Source organism: Sorex fumeus, unplaced genomic scaffold, assembly GCF_029834395.1.
Source record: "Sorex fumeus unplaced genomic scaffold, SorFum_2.1 ptg000125l, whole genome shotgun sequence".
In the NCBI taxonomy this organism is placed as follows: Eukaryota; Metazoa; Chordata; class Mammalia; order Eulipotyphla; family Soricidae; genus Sorex; species Sorex fumeus.
The window spans coordinates 3,033,181-3,052,022 of record NW_026606182.1 but is presented as its reverse complement, the minus strand read 5'-3'; the positions used below and the strand labels follow the sequence as shown (position 1 = coordinate 3,052,022).

The window sequence follows — 18,842 nt, the reverse complement described above, 5'->3', positions numbered from 1 at the left end:
TGGAGGGGATGGGGGGTGGTGGGAGGGATACTGGGAACATTGGTGGTGGAGAATGGGCACTGGTGGAGGGATGGGTACTTGATTATTGTATGGCTGAAATGTAAGCATGAAAGTTTGTAAGTCTGTAACTGTACCTCATGGTGATTCACTGTCACTGTCACTGTCCTCCCGATTTGCTCCAGCGGGCCCAGTAACATTGTGAGACTTGTTACTGTGTTTGACATATCAGATACATCACGGGTGGCTTGCCAGGCTCTGCCATGCAGGCGAGATACTCTCGGTAGCTTGCCGGGCTCTCCTAGAGGGACAGAGGAATCGAACTCGGGTCGGCCATGTTGGCTGCATGCAAGGCAAATGCACTACCCGATGTGCTATCGCTCCAATCCACTAAAAAAACCTAAAATTTTATTTAAAAAAAAAAAGGCAAATGCCATGCCTTTCCTTCTGTACGAGCTCTCTAGCCCAAGTTTTTGTTGGTTTGTTTGTTTGGGGCCACACCTGGCGGTGGTCAGGGCTGACTCCTGGCTCTGCACTCAGGAATCACTCCTGGCAGTGTTTGGGGGACCCTCTGGGATGTCGGGGGTCAAACTCCAGTCTGCCCCTTGCAAGGCAAACACAGTACCCACTGTACTGTTGCTCTGCCCCCACAATTTCTTTCTTTCTTTCTTTCTTTCTTTCTTTCTTTCTTTCTTTCTTTCTTTCTTTCTCTCTCTCTTTTTCAGCAAAGGAAGGGCCCCGAACCAAAGTTCCTAGGAAGAAAGTAAGTCACCTCTAGCCTGGCCACAGAAGCCACATGGTCACCGCTGAGACACACACCTGAGGCTTTGCAACCTCCCTGCTCATGCGGGGTCCTGGAGCCCCCCCAAAGCCACACAGGCAGTACTGGGTGGGTAAGCAGAGCCCCTCTCTCTTCCCTGGGAAAGGGGGTCAGCTCGGGGTCTTCCTCTTCTGTTTGGAGCGTGCAGAGCGCAGGGTTTCACAGTCTTGCAGTCGCCGATCCCAGCCTTCCGGTCCTGTCACCTGATTTCTTCATTTCCTGTTTCCTCTGGGCGCTGACAGTGAAGTAGTGACTCTTCTTCACCCTCCCTTAGCTTGTCCGTGGGCTGGTCCTGTGGGTGGCTTTATCTGGGGTGTCTGCCACAGGGGAGTCAGGGCCACAGAGCCAGGAGGGAGGCTGCAGGCTAGCCGGGCCCCAGCACCCTGGGGTTACTCAGTCCTCATCCCATGCTTCTGGAACCTCCTTTGCAAGTCTGAGGAAGGCCCCAGGCTAGGACTCAGGTGCTGAGCACTGACGTGGCAAACTTCCTCTTTATAGCAAAGAAGAAGAAAAAAGCAGAGAAAAGGGGCCCGAGAGCTAGTGCAGAGGTGAGGCAGACCGCAGCAGAAACCAGCTTCGAATCTGCTGCACCGCCCAGGACACCTTCAGGGTCGTTCCTGAGCACAGAGCCAGGAATAGTCCCTAAATGTCACTCTCGCAAAACAGAAGTGAGAAAAATTTCTGCCAGGAAAGTTGGGGGCTCGGGGACGGAGGTTCAGAGCTGGAGAGAGCAGAGGCTGCACACTCTTGGTGTCCCCAGATCAACCCCTGAAAAAAAATTTTTTTTTGCTTTTTTGGGTCACAATGCACAGGGGTTCCTCCTGGCTCTGCACTCAGGAATTACCCCTGGCGGTGCTCAAGGGACCCTATGGGATGCTGGGAGTCGAACCCGGGTTGGCCGCTTGCAAGGCAAACACCCAAACCACTGTGCTATCGCTCCAGCCTCTGAAACTTTTTGAGGGGGGTTGGGGGGCAATGCTCGGGGGCTTACTCCTGGCTCTGCAGTCAGTATATAAGCTGTGGAAGCGAGTGGCTCTATATTCAGGAATCACTCCTAGCGTGCTCGGGCGACCATGTGGGATGCAGGAACCCCAAGTCAGGGGCTCCATCATTTCTGCAGCCCCTTAAACATGTACACACACACACACTGAAAATAGAAAACCTTGAACCTGGAGGTAGGAGGGTTCCTAACCTTCGTTTTACTCTTTCCTAGCGGGGGGCACATGGAACAAATCCCTTAAAACCACAGGATCCGGCTCCTGACCTGGGAAACGGGTAGAAATGTGCCTGGCTGTTCCTGGCCGTTGGGACAATGACACAAGCGCGGGGCATTCAGCAAACGGTCAACTAGGGCCACCAGAACCCCCGCGTAGGGCTAAGCACTGCTGCCCCTCCGGGGTCTACTACCTCCCCGCTCCCACTTCCTCCCGGGTGGAGGCTGCGTCCCGAACCATCCTCGGTCACTAAGGTCCTACAGCACCCAGGTCTTGTCCAGGCGGGCGCAAGGAGGCACCCCCGGTGCCAACTCCGCCTCCGACCCAAAGGTCGAGCCCGACTAGGCTCCCACGGCCCCGCAGCGCGCCCGCGGCCGCGTCTCCCACGCGCGCAGCCGGGCGGGGCGCGCCGGGGCCCACGCGGCGGGCGGGGCGAGCCGGGGGGCCTTTGTGTTCAAACCGCCCAATGGGCGGCGCCGGGGGGCGGGGCGGCGGGCGGGGCCGGCCCAATGGGCGCGGCCTGTCAGCGCTGAGTGACAGCCGCACACATACACAGCGGGCCACGCGCGCCCGCCCGGCCCCACTCTCGCCGCGCGCTGGTGCGCGGGTCGCATTGTCCGCCGCCCGCCGCGCGCCCCGAGCCGTCGCGGGATCCCGACGCGGGGAGGGGGGTCGCGCCCCGCGGGCCCCAGACGCCCCCCGATCGCCTCGCGCGCGCTCAACTGCCTCCGAGCAGGTAAGAGACGGCCGCGGCGGGGGCCGCGGGGATGGACAAGCGAGGTGACTCGGGGTGGACAGTCCCGCCCATCTCCCCGCGCGCCCCGGCTCCGCCGTCACCCCGGGACTGGACCGGCGAGAGCCCCAGCGGTCCGGGCCTGGTTCTCCCTCCCGGCGCACCGGGCTGGGCCAGGCTCCCGCCCCGCTTGGCGCACGCCCCTGGGCCGCTTGCGAAGGGCCAGCGCCGCCGTGCCAAGGCCGGCCGGCCTGACTCATCCACCCGGCCGGCCCCCGCCCCCAGGGCCGGCCGCACCACTGGTCAGCCCGGAGGGCGGATGTGTCCGGGCGGGACTTCCCCCCGCGGCACCTCCCAGGAGGAGGGCGCGGAGCCCCAACTGCCCCAAACCGGCCCCGGGCAGTGCCCGCGCGATGTCCGTGCCAGGCGCGCGCGCGCGGGGACAGGCAGTTCTCGGCTGCCTCTCAGGACGCTCGGCTCGTTTTGTTCTAAACAAAAACCAAACCCAGCCCCAGGGAGGGCGGGAGTGTGACTTAGAGCAGGGCGAAGAGGAGGAGGAGGAGGAGGAGGAGGAGGAGGAGGAGGAGGAGGTGGCGGAGGAGAGAAGGAGGAGGAGGAGGAGGAGGAGAGAGGTGGAGGGGGCATCTCCGCAGGACTTGGAGGGAGCAGGGAGTTCGCCCTGGACGCGGTGTGCAGGTCCCGGGCAGGGGTGAGGCAGCCCCAGATCTGGGTCAGGACTGACTGGATCCCCGCGGGGGGGCCGTGCAGGGCGGAGCTGGGCCGCGGATGTGGCGGAGCTGGGAAGTGGGCGGGATTTTTGAGGGGTTCCTCCCCGGCTGTGGGGGGAGGTGTGTTCGATGGAGATTCACCTCTTGTGCGGAACTGCGAGGGCGGCACCGTGACTCCCCCCTGAGCTGACCCTGGCACCTGGGGTGCCCCGTGACGGCCTCCCACACCCACCCCGAGTGCCTCCTCGCGGCAGCTGGAGCGCACCCCAAACCTGCTACCTGGTTGGCGCCGGGAGGCAGCTCCGCGGGGCAGGGGTGAGGGGGCGGCGGCTGTGTGGGCATCTGGAGCTCTGGCAGGGTGGCACGGCCTTATAAGGAGCGCCAGCTCGCTCCTCAGGCCTTTCCCATTCCGTCCTTCAGCCTGCACAACCAAGAAACGCAGGCGGGTCATCCTACCTGGGGAGACGCTAGTTAGACCAGGCATGAGGCTGCTTGTTTGGCAAAAGACAACTTTCTAGAATTCTCCAGCTGGACGAACCAGACCTTCTGGTTTGCACAGTCAGAGCTGGGCTGCGGCCGCGGCGGTGCCCACCGGCAGGGGCATGAGCGGGGCCAGCCTGGCGCCGGGGCTTGGGCCGTTGAAGGCGCACGCGAAAATCACGGGCCTCTCAGCTGGCCGCTGCCTGCCCCTTGGCCTCCTGGGAGTCGGGGCCATGTCCCAAAAGCCCAGCTCCCGGGCACACATGCAGAGGTGGCGTTCGCTGTAACCCCACACTGCCGAACCCGCGTGGGTTGGGTCATGCCCCTGGCCGCATCCCGTCCTGCTGCCCAGCACTGCCCGTTCCCGAGTTGACTGGAAAACCTCCTGTTAGAGTGCAGGGTCCCCGCTGGCCAGCAAACGAAGTGGAGGGTGTCTCCTGGTGGGCTGCGAGTCCAAGCAGATTCCTTGGGTGGGGGAGTCCCCCTCTGGGGGGGTTAGGGGGCATCTCACTGTCTTCACTGAGCCCAGCCTAGAGTGGGGTTTGCCAGGAAGGAGGTTCTGGGGGCAGAACGTGGTTGGGGTCGAAGAAGAGGGTCAGGAGCATCACAGGGGTGGGGGGTGGTGTCCTCTGAAGGGAACAGCTAGAACAGGGTCAGCAGCGGCCTCAGGGGAGAGCACAGCGTGGGGTGTCCCGGGGCAGAAGGCCCAGATTCACCCCTGGGAGCAGGGGGCGGGGTGAGCTAGGGCAAAGAGCATCCTGGGGGCCGCCCCGAGAGCACCCCAAGCCCGGGCTTACGTGAGCCCCATCCTGGGGGGTGTGGTTGGGTGTCTGCACCCCACTGGAGGCTGGCCTCACAGTCTCTGCCTCACAGTCTCCCCATTTATTTTCTCAGGCAAGGACCCCCGCCTCGGCCACCATGTCCCGGCGTAGCCAGCGGCTGTCACGCTACTCCCAGGGGGACGATGACAGTGGCAGCAGCAGCGGCGGGAGCTCCGTGGCGGGGGCCGCGACTCCCCTGTTCAAAGACAGCCCCCTCAGGTAGGGGGGGTGCCCGCCCCCGGGGAGAGCTTGGGGCTGCGTTTCTCTCCCTGATTTACCCCATAGGCCGCCAGGATAGTCCAAAGGGCCATTGGCGAAAGCCGTGTCCAGTGGGGGTTGGGGTGTGGGTGGCACAAGACGAGGGGGGCCCCCGGAGGACGTGGGGGGGGCACAGGAAGGAAGAGAAGGTGGGAGGAAGTTGAGAAACGCTCTGGTCTCGGGGCCTGCCCGCCTGTACTGGCCGGGCCACCGCCCTCTGGTTGAGAAAACAGGAAGCAGGGAGCAAGCCCAGGGGGAACCCCTGAAACTGTCAGTTGGGGGTGCCCTTCTCACCGCCCCCAATGCCGGCCAGTCCCCCCGGCGTTTCTCCCCTCCCCGTACAATCCCGCAGGGCCCACCCAGCCGCTGCAGGAAACTGGCAGGCTGGGCCCCTGTTTCCCAAGGGTCAGTGCGTTTTTCGGTTGGGGCACAAAAGTTGGGGTCCGAGAGGAAGTGGGAGGGGTTGGCAGGGGAGGCGGGCTGGGACGCGGCCCCGCTGCCCTCCTGGGCTCACCTGCCCGGCGTGGCCGTGGGGTCCCCCTTTGCACAGGACCCTGAAGAGGAAATCGAGCACCCTGAAGCGCCTGTCGCCCGCGCCCTCGCTGGCCCCCGCCACGGACTCGCACACGTCCTACTACAGCGAGTCCATGGTGCGGGAGTCCTACGTGGGCAGCCCGCGCGCCGTGTCGCTGGCCAGGAGCGCCCTGCTGGACAGCCAGCTGCACAGCGACCCCTACTGGGGTGAGTGTCGCGGGCCCGGCTTCTCCCTGCCAATCTCCTGGGGGTCGGGGGTCCTCCCAGGAGGGGCGCCCCGTGCAGGGAACCCCAGGGAGCGCGGTGGGGCGTGTGCGCCCCCCTCCCCAGGCCCCTGTATGCGATGCGATGCACGGTGCAGGGGACGGGCGAGGCGGGGCAGCGCTCCTGGGGCGAACGGAGAGGCCCGGGCTGGGCTCGAACCCCGGGAGCGGGCACCTCGCGTCCTCGCCTCGCAGAACCCCGCCTGCTCCCCACCCCCGCAGATGAGGACTCACGGGTGAGGCGGCGCAGAGGCACGGGCGACACGGACAGCAGCAAGATCAACGGGCTGGCGAGGACCAAGGGCGCCGAGGACTTCCTGGGGTCCTCCTCGGGCTACTCTTCGGAGGACGACTACCTGGGTAGGCACCTGGGGGACGGGGCGACCCCGCCCCCCGCGGGACGACGGGCTTGGCAGCGGGCCGTGATGCGCGCGCGGGCGTGGCCGGGAGGGGGCGCCCCGGAGCCGGCCGCCCTCCGCTCAGGTGGCCCCTGCGCAGAGGCCGGGCTAAGCTGGGGACCACCCCCACCCCCACTGTCCACTGCAGGCTACACGGAGACGGAGGCGCGCAGCTCGGGCTCGCGGTTCCGGAGCGCCTTGTCCCGCGCCGGCTCCGTGGTGTGGGCGGTGGTCACTTCCCCAGGTGAGTGCTTCGGAGTCTCCTCGTTACCTCCAGGCCAAGCCTGTTCTAGAATGATCCCTGGTGGTGGTGGGGCACTTGGAAGGGCAGGTTCGGCGGTGGCTCGTGGTTAGAGCAGGTGGCTTGTCAGGGAGGTGCTCCGGGAGGACCAGCAGGAGGAGGTGGGCATCACGGAGCAAGCTGGGGTCACCCTGGACACGCTGGTGCCCCTTTCTTTCAGGCCGCCTCTTCGGGCTCCTCTACTGGTGGGTTGGCACCACCTGGTACCGCCTGACCACCGCCGCCTCCCTCCTCGACGTCTTTGTTTTAACCAGGTCAGTGACATCCCCACCTTGAGGTGGTTCAGCGAGGGGGGTCCGGGAGGCGGGTCAGGGGAGCTGCCCATCAGGGTTCCTCCGAAGGGGTCCCGGTTTATTGCCCACTTCTTCCCTGGAGGGGCAGGGGCACCCCCCGAGTCAGGTCTGACCCCTGACTGGAAAGTGTGTGCGGGGAATGTTCTAGAACGCAGGCCCCCTGCTGAAAACCAGCCCAGCTCAGCTCCTGCTGCTGAGGCCTCCGTCTCTTGCCATGACGTGTTTCCAGAAAGTTCCGCTTCCTTCTCAGTCCTATGATGACCGAAGCCTGGACTTGTCCCTTGAGAGCCTCTGTCCAGAGAACCAGAGTGTGGGAAGTGCCCTGGGCAGGGAAGTGGGGGTGGGGGGGTCTGGCTATGCCCAGGGGAGCAGACAGCCAGCCGAGAAAGGGCAGGGAACATTCACAGCCCCCCAAAAAACAGCTCCCGGTTCCCCCAAAGCAAAGCCAGTTTCAGGAGTTGTGAATTATTATGGGAGTTGCACTTATTTCCTGGGTTTGCTTATTTCAAGTATCTCTCCATAGGGATATTCTGACATTTTAGTGACCCCAGTATTTTTTCTTTTATAAGATTAAAATCCAGAAACTTCAGGGCCCAGAGGGATAGAACAACGGGTAGGCTGTTGGCCTTGCATGTGGCTGACAAGGGTTCGATCCCCGGCATCCTACATGTTCTCTTGAGGCCACGGGGGAGGGGGGGGCCCTGACTGCAGAGCCAGGAGCAAGCCCTGAGCCCCGCTGGGGGGGGCCTAAAAACAAACAAAAACAAGAAAAAAAGGGGGGAGAGAGGGGAAAAAAATGAAAATTCAGAAAATGAGGATTGTTCCCTAAACCCGAATATCTGAAGGTAACGCCCTGGTCTGGCCCTCTGCAGCTTTTGTGCAGCAGTAAGGGATGCCAGAGGCCCTCTGGGCCCAGCCCAGCTCCCCTGACAGTGCTCCCCCCTCCCCACTCTCCTCCCCGCCACCCCCAGGCGCTTTTCCTCCCTGAAGACCTTCCTCTGGTTCCTCCTCCTGCTCTTGCTCCTGACCGGCCTGACCTACGGTGAGCGCCCCCGCGTGGCAGGGGAGGGTAGGACATGCATCTGCACAGAAGTGGGGTTGTACATGGGTTTGGGGGGCTGGAGTGTGGGTGGAGAAGGGCCCTGAGCACAAACCCAGAGAAAGCTCAGCTGCAGGAAAGAAAAAGGTCACTGGGGCCAGAGACATAGTCGAGAGGGCAGGGCGCTTCCCTTGCATGTGGTCGACCTGGGTTCAATCCCCAGCACCGCCAGGAGTGATCCCTGAGCACAGAGCCAGGAGTAAGCCCTGAGCTCTGCTGGGTGTGGCAAAACCAATGCATAAGCATTATATACGCATTGCATATATATATATATATATATATATATATATATATGTTTAACCCCCCGCCCAATCTCATGGTGCTATAGGAGATGTCTTTTGGCAGGGGGGAGGTTGTCGCTATATTCAGCAGTGCTCAGGGCTTACTGAGGAACCATCTAGGGTATCAGAGATCGAACCCAGGCCTGCTGCATGGAAAGCAAACACCCTGCTTGCTGTAAAATCTCTCCGGCCCCAGGAAACACCATCCTGAACCCCCTACCCTGAATCCTTGTAGCAATTTATTATGAAAGATCACACTTTTTGTGTTGGTTTTTGGAGTTGGTCTCAGTGTCCACACAACTTGGAATCTATATTTATACCAAAAGGAACACTTTCCTCGCACGCTGATTGCTTTTCTGTGTCCTGTTCCAAGAAGGGGGTGTTGGTGCCCAGTGGAAACTGGCCACGGTCCTTAGCATAACAAAGGCCCGTTCTGTCCGGGCGGGTACTGCACAGGAAGTGCCTTTCCGCGTGTCAGGAGAGGATCTGACCCTGATCCCGCTAGCAGCTGAGTCTGAGCTCCCTGGCCAGGTGGGCGGGGAGGTCAGGGGCACCTCTTGAGGGGTTGCACAGTGGGAGGGAGCCCAAGGGCCAGGCTGGCCAGTCTGAAGGGCACAAGTAGGTGCGCTGGGCTGGGGCTGGCTCCTGGCCAGTGCACCAGCTGGTGGCAAACATGTAACATTGATGTAACATTCAAGACAGAAACTCCTCAACCCATACGGCTTCTTCAGGTGCCCCTGATGCACACATGCATGTGCACACTTGCACACTTGCATACATGCGTACATAAACGCACGTGCACACATGCGTACACTCAAGCATATACACACGCGTGCTCGCACACACTCATATCTAGACATACACTCAGCACATATGCACACATATACGTGTATGTGCATGTGAGCACACATACACATATAGATGCACAAAAAAATACATGCACATAAAGCATGCACAAACACATGCACAGGCACACCCAGCTCACACATGCGCACACTTGGACACACACATCCATACACGCAACACGAATACACTCAGCACATATATGCCCATACACAGATGTGAGCACACACATGCATACTTATGCACACACGCGCACATACACATACACACATGTGCGCGCGTGCGCACACACACACACACACACACACATGCACTCCCCTGGAGAATCAACTTGTCACATGGGTCTGGCTCTAGCACAGCTGCGGCCGCCATGTGCCTCTGCCTTACTGACGCTCAGGCCCCTCCATGCGGCCCATTAGCATAGAAAACACCCCTGGGAGCCCCCCGGAACACCCATGGGGCCTTGGGGTCCACCTCTGAGCCACCCCGAGCCTGCACCCACCCGCTCAGAGAGAAGAGGGGCCCCTGAGGATCCCTGGGGACTGGCCGCACCCTGGGCGTCCCCCTCCCCCCGGTATCTGGCCACTGCTGGGATTCAGGTGGGGACCCGCCTGCCTGAAGTCCCTTCACGCCTCTCCCCTGCCCAGGTGCCTGGCACTTCTACCCATACGGCCTGCAGGCCTTGCAGCCCGCCCTGGGCGCCTGGTGGGACGCGAAGGGCAGCGGCAGGCAGGGGCTCTGGGAGTCCCGAGACGCGTCCCCGCATTTCCAGGTGAGTCCGGGCCCGTGTGCAACTGGCCTCCTCTCTCGCGTCCCCTTGCCTTGGGGTGCAGCAGTTTAAGGTGTTTTAGAGGGTTTTTTTTGGGGGGGGGAGGGCGGCATGTACCCAGTAGTGCTCAGGGCTTCCGCCTGGCTCTGGCAGGCTCAGGGAACCCTATGGGATGCTGGAGATCGAACCTGGGTCAGCTGCATGCAAGGCGAGCACTCTCCCTCCCCGCTGGCTGGCTGGACTGTCTCTCCAGCCGAGCCCCAAGGGATGCAGCACTTGGATGTTTGAGGGGTGAAAGTGACTCCAAACCACTCCCATGTGAGCCAGCGACCCAAGCAGGGAGAGAAGCAGGAGTCAGAGCCACGTGCTGTCCCCTGCTTCCTGTCCCAGGTCCCCCCCACTGATGTTTCTGAGTCACTCCCCCCAGCAAGGGGCACCCTGGCCAGCTCCCGCCACCGAAGACCAAGTCCCGTACATCAGAGACTGTACTGGGCTCCCCTGGGCTAACGGGTTCTGGGGTGCCACGGCTCTCCTCATGGCCGCAGGGCAAGGCGCCGAGAGTGGAGACAGGCCAGGCCTCCTGAGGCCAAGATTGTCGTTCATGCACCGGCCATTGCAGCCTAACTCAGAGCCTGCCAAGCGGGAGACGCCAACAATGCCTCTCTCGGTGGGAGTCCCTGCCACAGGTGGGCGGGGGAGCGGGTGGGGGGGCAGAGGACACAGGCCTTATAGGACAAGGGAGGGGTCCCAAGTGACCAGGGTGTCTGTGCACGTCAGCCCGGCAGGGCGGCAGGGGAGGTCATCGAGGTGTCAGCCAAAAACGCAAACCCTGTCACCCCTAATTAGAGCTAAACTTTGGCGGCAGGCTGCTGCACTTGGTCACCACATTCCAGCCATCTCTTGGGAAGGATATTATTTTCCTACTGGGCCAGAGCCATAGCTCAAGGGACTGAGTATGGGTACTGTGTAGGGGGGGCCCACTCTCCATCCAGCAGCCCACTCTCCCTGAGCACCGCCAGGGGCCATCCTGAGCCTGGCTGGGTGTAGCCCCCCAAACCAAAAATAACCATGCACAGGGGCCGGAGTGATAGCACGAGAGGAGGGCGTTTGCCTTGCACGTGGCCAACCCGGGTTCAATCCCCGGCGTTCCATAGGGTCCCCCGAGCACCCCCAGGAGTGATTCCTGAGTGCAGAGCCAGGAGGAACCCTGAGCGTCGCTGGTGTGAACCAAGAAGCCAAAACAAAAACACAACACCACACTGTCACCTGTGACTTGGTTTTTCCTGGCCAGTCATTAGTGACGCTATCCAAGCCAGCTTTTTTTCTATTTTTTTTTGTGGGGGGGGGTGGAGAGTCACACCCAGCAATGCTCAGGGGTTCCTCCTGGCTCTGCATTCAGGAATTACTCCTGGTGGTGCTCTGGGGACCCTATGGGATGCCGGTGATCAAACCCGAGTCGGCCGCCTGCAAAGCAAATGCCCTCCCTGCTGTACTATCGCTCTAGCCCCCAAACTAGCTTGTTTGTAAGGGGGTGGTGGGTCAAGGGGGACTCTCTTGGGGCGGGAGAGATTGTGCCCCAGTGCAGAGCACTTATCTTGAGCGTGGCCAACCCCCCCCCCCCGCACCCCACGTGGTCACCAGAAACCGGCCAGGATGATCCGTGAGCACCAAGCCACGAGGAAGCCCCCGAGCGCAACCGGGTGTGGCACAAACCCTACTCAAAAGAATGAATCTCTCTCGGTGCACTTGGCGTAACGACATTAAGAGGACCAGTGCCCGGCGGGGCCAGGCGGGGCGGACGTTCTGCAGCTGTTTGTTTTCTGAGTCATGCAGAGTGGCAGCTGGTTTTCACGTGGAATCTTTTTAAAATCCACCTTTCACGAGGCAACACTTTTTAAAAAGCAGCCTTGGCACCCGGCAGGCCCCTGCCCTTCGAGAGTGGGAGGCCAAAGCGTTTTGTCATCCCTCCCAGCAAAGATTTTTGTCGTGCCGCCAACAAGGCCCTCAAAACTCTGAATGTGCCAACGCGTGCCACCCTCCAGCCCAGCCACCCAGGGCTCGGCCCCTGCTTGTAGCCACTGAGTGAGGAACAAAGCAGAGGCCGACTCGGGCTCCTCCAGCCTCGCTGGAAGGTGGGGTTTGCTCAGAAAACAGCACAGCGGGGAAGGCGCTGGTCTTGTGCAAAGTTGAGCCCGATGGGACCAGAGTGATAGCACAGCGGGGAGGGCGTTTGCCTTGCACGCAGCTGACCCAGGTTCGATCCCCGGCATCTCAGGAGATCCTCTGAGCACTGCCAGGAGTGATTCCTGAATGTAGAGCCAGGAGTAAGCCCTGAGCATCACTGGGTGTGGCCCCGTAAGCCCCCCCCCCAATAAAAGTTGATCCTAGTTCAGTCTCCACGATCAGATAGGTCCCCAAGCCCAGCCAAAGAGATCCGTGAGCACAGAGTCAGGAGTAAGGTCTGAGCACAGCTGAGTGTGGCCAAAACAAGAAGCAAGGAGACTGGGACCAGTGATGGCACAGCGGGGAGGGCGTTTGCCTTGCATGTGGACAACCTGGGTTCCATCCCGGCATCCCATAGGGTCCCCCGAGCAGTGCCAGGAGTGATCTTTGAGTGCAGTAACCCCTGAGCATCACCACATGTGGCCCCCCAAACCAAAAAATATAAAGAAACCAAAAATTTTAAAAAACCTCAAAAACAAAACCGAGTGCTGGGAGCGGTCCTCAAAGCCACTACTGGCCTGTGATGAGAGAGGGGTCAGGACTGTGGTCACCAGGCCCCCTCAGTCCATCCTGTCGCTCCTGGTCCTCTTGGATTTCCAGAATGTTCCCTCTGTGGGATCCCTGGGGAGCACCTGGGTCCATCCCACCTGCTGTGGGCCAGCCACACCCCCCCAACACTCCATGTCCCTGCGCCCTGGGCAGGCTTCCGTGTCAGCGCACACATGTCCGCGCGTGGACAGTCACGGCCACTTGTGGATGCTCAGACCCCCCCTCCCCCCCAGGCGGAGCAGCGCATCCTGTCTCGGGTGCACTCGCTGGAGCGGCGCCTGGAGACGCTGGCGGCCGAGCTGTCGGCCAACTGGCAGAAGGAGGCCATGAGGCTGGAGCGCCTGGAGCTGCGGCAGGGAGCGGCGACCGGCGACGGGGGCAGCCTGAGCCACGAGGACACGCTGGCCCTCCTGGAGGGGCTGGTCAGCCGCCGGGAGGCTGCCCTGAAGGAGGACTTCCGCCGGGACACGGCCGCGCGGATCCAGGTGGGCGCAGAGCGGGGACTGCGCGCACCGGGGACAGTGCGCGCAGTGGGGACGGCGCCAAGGTCGGTGCGCGCGGGTTTCGGGGACCTTTCCACCTCCACCGAGCTTTAATTTTAACGCTCCCCCGTCACGTGGAGGCGCCGGGGTCTGCCCGCCCCGCCGTGAGGACCCGGTGCCCACCCTCACGGATGCGCGCAGTGAGGCCAGGCGCGGCCCAGAACCCCGGGCAGGGCCTCCCAGCGCGGCTCCCCCGCGGCACAGCGTTTGCCCTGCGCGAGGAGAGGGGGCACCCTCCAGCCCTCGTAGCCCCCAGGACACCCACCCACACCCCCGCTCTGGGCCGCAGGAGGAAGTGGCCGCGCTGCGGGCCGAGCACCAGCAGGACGCCGAGGACCTGTTCAAGAAGATCGTGCAGGCCTCCCAGGTGCGCGGCGGGGGGCGCGCCTGCAGGGGGCGCTGCCGGGCAGGGGCGAGGCGTGGGTGAGGAACCCCCGGGCTGCCTAGGCGCCAGGCCCGGCCCGGGTGATGGGTGCCGGGGTGGGGCGTGGGGGGGCATCAAGCCGACGCCCCGTCCGGGGGTCGCTACCCTGAGCCACGTTTTCTCCTGTTCTAGGAGTCTGAGGCCCGGCTCCAGCAGCTCAAGTCCGAGTGGCAGAGGTAACCGTGCTCCCCGCCGGCCGCCTCCCTCCTCCCGGATCCCAGAGTTCTGCCTGGGGTCCCCGCAGAGAGCAAGCGGGTCGGCGCTGGCCGGACGCTGTCTGACGGGGATGGGGTGCCCGTGGGAGGGGGAAGGACTGGGTGGAACTCGGGGCCCTTATCACACAGGAGGAACCTGGGCCCTGGGCGTGGAGAGGCAGCCGGGGGCCCTGGGCTGGGCCAGCAGGGTTTTGCCCAGTGACACAACCCCCCCACCCTCTCTCTGGGTGCAGGACCACCCAGGCCTCGTTCCGCGAGAGCTCCACGCAGGAGCTGGGGCGGCTGGAGGCGCAGCTGGCCGGGCTGCGGCAGGAGCTGGCGGCGCTGGCCGGGAAGCAGGGCTCCGTGGAGGACCGGCTGGGGCTTCTGCCGCAGCAGATGCAGGCCGTGCGGGACGACGTGAGTGGCTCCCCCTCCCCCAAATGCAGGACACCCCCTCCCCCCAACGCTGCCGGGCCCCGGCCCCGCCCACTGGGTGCAGGTCCCGCCCACTGGGTGCCGCCCCCCCCCCCCCCCCACACACACACCTGAGCGCGTCCCTCGGTCCCCAGGTGGAGTCCCAGTTCCCGGCCTGGCTCAGCCAGTTCCTCGCCCGCGGTGGGGGCGCCCGCGCGGGGCTGCTCCAGCGAGAGGATGTGGAGGCGCAGCTGCGGGACCTGGAGCGCAAGATCCTCGCCCACGTGGCCGAGGCGCAGGGCAAGTCGGCCCGCGAGGCCGCGGCCAGCCTGGGGCTGACGCTGCAGAAGGAAGGCGTGATCGGGGTGACCGAGGAGGTGAGCAGCGGCTGCCCCGCCCCCAACACACGCACACGTTCACAGGTACACTCACATATATACACATACACACACACTCATTCATGCACATACACAAACACATACACACATATAATCACATGCACATTCACACGCATACACTCATACACATACACAGTCATTCATGCACATACGCAAACACATCCACATCCACACACTCACATATACCCCACACACATACACTCACATACATACATACACATTCACGCATACACAAACACATTCACATGTACACACATGCACACATACACTCACACATTTGCACACATACATATACTAACATACATACATACACACATTCATGCATACGCATACACAAAGACACTCACCTGTACACATACACCCACATACACATTCACACATTCACATACACTCACATATACACACATTCACGCATACACAAATACATATACACATACACAAACACATTCACATGTACACACATTTATACACATACAAATACATTCATACACACATACACACACACACACACACTCCCAGAGCCACACACTCCTTGGGCCTGCGTACCCTGGCATATGGGGTGGCCCTCCAGCTGGGCGGGCAGGCGGGCGGGTTCCTCCGGGTACCAGCAGGGCCGGCCCGCCGTCTTCCAGCAGGTGCACCGCATCGTGAAGCAGGCGCTGACGCGCTACAGCGAGGACCGCATCTCCATGGTGGACTACGCCCTGGAGTCGGGAGGTGGGTGCCCCCCACCCCCACCCCGTTTGAAAAGATTTGAGTTCTGGGGTTGCCACTGTCGGTGCTCAGGAGTGACCCCTGGCGGCGGCTCAGGGGACCACACGCGGCGCGCCTCACCGGCTGTCCCCCTGCCCCTCCCCTCTGTGTCCCGCCCGCCCAGGGGCCAGCGTGGTCAGCACCCGGTGCTCCGAGACCTACGAGACCAAGACGGCGCTGCTCAGTCTCTTTGGCATCCCCCTGTGGTACCACTCGCAGTCGCCCCGCGTCATCCTCCAGGTGGGCCCCGAGGGGCGGCGGGCACTGCCCATCCCCGCCCGCGCGCGTCTCCCCTCCCACTGACCCGGCCCCCTCCCTTCCAGCCAGACGTGCACCCAGGCAACTGCTGGGCCTTCCAGGGGCCGCAGGGCTTCGCCGTGGTGCGGCTCTCGGCCCGCGTGCGCCCCACCGCCGTCACCTTAGAGCACGTGCCCAAGTCGCTGTCGCCCAACCGCACCATCTCCAGCGCCCCCCGGGACTTCGCCGTGCTGGTGAGCGTCCGGCGGCCGGGCTGGGCGGGGGTCTCCGGACGGAGCAGGGGGGGGGAGCATGACGGGCACGTCGCGCCTGGGTGGGTGAGCGTGTCTCAGCAGGGTCTCCCACCCATCCCGCACCCTCAGGGCTTCGATGAGGACCTGCAGCAGGAAGGGACGCTCCTGGGCCAGTTCACCTACGACCAGGACGGGGAGCCCATTCAGACGTTCTATTTCCAGGTACGGGGCTGTCCCTGCCGCGGGAGGGGGTACTGCCCTGACCCGTCCACCCGCTGGATGGTCACCGATTCCTATACCCCTTTCTTGAGGGGCCTGCGTGGGCGGGGCAGCTCCTGGTGGGGGTTTCCAGGCCCCCCACCGGGATCTTGGGCAGCGGCTGGGGCACCTTCTTAGAAATGACCCTTGGGGGCTGGAGCAGATAGTGCAGTGGGGAGAATGTTTGCCTTGCACACAGCTTCCTCAGTTCGATCCCAGGAGTCCCATACGGCCCGAGCCGGCCAGGAGTGATTCCTGAGTGCAGAGCCAGGAGTGACCCTGAGCACCGCCGGGTGGGACCCAAATTACCTCCCCCGCACTCCCTCCCCCGCCAAAATAACAAATGACTTCCAACTCCCAGCCTTGAGTCTGCTGGCAGGAGGCATCTCCCCGTTCCTGACCGTCTCTCTCTCCACCCCCCAGGACCCCAAGATGGCCAGCTATCAGGTGGTGGAGCTGCGGGTGCTGACCAACTGGGGCCACCCCGAGTACACCTGCATCTACCGCTTCCGGGTGCACGGGGAGCCCACCCACTAGCGTGCCCCCCGGGTGCACGCCCGCTCTCAGGGCCCCTCCGGGGAAGGGGGCACACCCCCCGCCGCCCGCCCCACTCCCGTGATCCGCACTGACTCGGGGCGCACACCGGAGGTCCTGCAGCCCAGCGCCATGCAGGCCCCTGGCCCTGGGCCGCCCCCAGAGGATGTAAATACTCAAGCCCGTGCTGGGCTGCTGTCGGGGGGCGCTGCTGGCTGGACTTGTGCCAAAGCCGAGGAGACCCAGGCCCTGGGTCAGGCCAGAGGGCCCTCCGGGAGGAGGTGCCCGGCGTGGGGGATCGACTCCCGCTACAAAGCCCTGGACTCTTCTAGAAGGCCTGTGCCACCACTGGGGGGTGCCTGGATCTGGCTCGGAGGCGCTTCTCTGCACTGTATTTGCCCCCGGGGTATGCAGGCCTCTGGCTCCTGGGCCCCGAGGGCAAAGTGCCAACCCTGGGGCCCCCTCTCCCTGGGGCAGGAAGTCTCCTGAGGCCACAGGCACCGGGGGTCGCCACACTGTGGTCCTCCTCACTCTTTCCTTTCTGGGCGTTTTTCTAAGGGAGCCGTGGGGGTGGGTGCCGGGGAAGGGGCCGAGGTGCGGGGGCTTTCGGAACCAGCAGGCCCTGCGGGTTTGTGTACATATTTTTCAAGGTCTGTTTTTTAAATGGAAAGCTAAGGGCTTGGTGCCAGCCCCGTTCTGTGGGGCGCGGGTGAGCGAGCGCCACTCCGTCCCCTGTCCCCGCGGCCAAGGGCTGGGGGCTGCTTGGTTCTGGCCTGCGTGGGGGAAGACGCGGCCCCTGCAGCTCATGCCCGGGGCCATCGGGGCGGTCTGCGCTCTCCGTTCACAAATGCTGCATTCTTGGCTCGGAATTTTCTATGTCCAGATTCTAATTTATGCCTACGCAGAAAAATAAATTATGCCCAGAATTGAGCGTGCCTGGTTTTGATCCGCCTGTGGCTTGGGCGGTCTGGTCGCGGGAAAACAAGATGTGAGTTCTCACCCGAAACAGCACCCCACTTTAAGATGTATTTCGTAGGGGGCCACAACTGGCGGTGCTGGGGGGTCCATATGGGATGCCGGGAACGGAACCCGGTCAGCTGCATGCAGGGCGAGTGGCCTACCTGCTGGACCATCGCTCCAGCCTCTTTGAATTTTTGGTTCTTGGACCACACCTGGCAGTGCTCAGGGGTCACTCCTGATGGACTCAGAGGACCAGATGGGGTGCTGGGAATCGAACCCTGGCCTCCTGCATGCAAACAAGTCCTCCCCACTGTCCTAGGGCCCCAGCCTCTAAGCCCGCTTTTAACCCAGGGGATGCCGGCTCTGCTGGTCCTGTCCCCCATCTGAGCCACCCTGGAGTCTGTGGGGGTCCCCTTCCATGGGACTTGGGACCTGCCCTCTTCACTGGCACAGGTGCCCCCAAATCAGAGCTGCCTGCTCAGGGGTGCAGAGCCCGGCCCTCACCCGATTCAGCCAAGGTGCCAGGGACGCCAAGCACCTCTCACAGGGCAGTGGGGGGGAAACTGGTGGTGATGTGGGGGTGAGAGCTTGCAGCTCCTCCGCTGGGCAACCTTGGGTCCAGCCCTCGGTGACCCCAAGTGCTCCGAAGGAGAACAGGAACCTGCTCCCCACCAGGGCAGGGCTATACCCACCTGCTCCATCCAAATCTCCACACAGCGGTCACCTGCCCTTACACACTCACACACCTGCCCTTACTCACACACACACACACACACCTGCCACCTATCCCATATACACAATTGGCCCTTACACCTACACACCTGCCTCTTACACTCATCCTCACACATGCACACCCCTGCCCCTTCCCCTCACCCCGCCCCCATCCCGCAGGCCCACGCATCCATCCATTCAGCCCCAGCACTGGTACCCCAGCCCCAGCACATCAGTACCCGAGGCCCGGAGGGACCGGAAGTCATCCTCAAGAGCCTCCAGGAGATGCCCCACGGGCCGACTCTACAGAAAGGCCAGGGCCGAGCACTGCGGGTCTGAGTTAACACTTTATTCTGTCAACAAAAGGGCTGGTGCTTGTCCCAGACAGCGGTCCGGTGGCCTCTGTGGCCCGGCTCTCGGCCCTCCCTCACCCGGCAGCGACTGATGCTGGAGCCCGAGGGCGCCCACCTGCTGTGAGCCCCATCACAGCCAAAGGCCTGTGGGGACACGGAGGGGTGGACACACCGCGGGAAAGGGGACACAGCAGCAGGGCAGG

The 18,842-nt window shown here is 62.8% G+C and overlaps 1 protein-coding gene across 1 annotated transcript; it reads left to right on the top strand.

Moving 5' to 3' along the window:
* The first annotated feature begins 4,866 nt into the window (after window positions 1-4,866).
* Window positions 4,867-17,182, top strand: SUN2 (Sad1 and UNC84 domain containing 2). The gene is made up of 17 exons (XM_056137388.1): window positions 4,867-5,012; window positions 5,602-5,792; window positions 6,071-6,208; window positions 6,395-6,490; window positions 6,708-6,801; window positions 7,812-7,882; window positions 9,711-9,835; window positions 12,838-13,089; window positions 13,436-13,513; window positions 13,703-13,746; window positions 14,019-14,184; window positions 14,337-14,558; window positions 15,212-15,296; window positions 15,457-15,572; window positions 15,656-15,823; window positions 15,953-16,045; window positions 16,505-17,182. The coding sequence occupies exons 1-17, from the start codon at window positions 4,891-4,893 to the stop codon at window positions 16,616-16,618; spliced, it is 2,175 nt and encodes a 724-aa protein (XP_055993363.1). The 5' UTR covers window positions 4,867-4,890; the 3' UTR covers window positions 16,619-17,182.
* The last annotated feature ends 1,660 nt before the right edge of the window (window positions 17,183-18,842 follow it).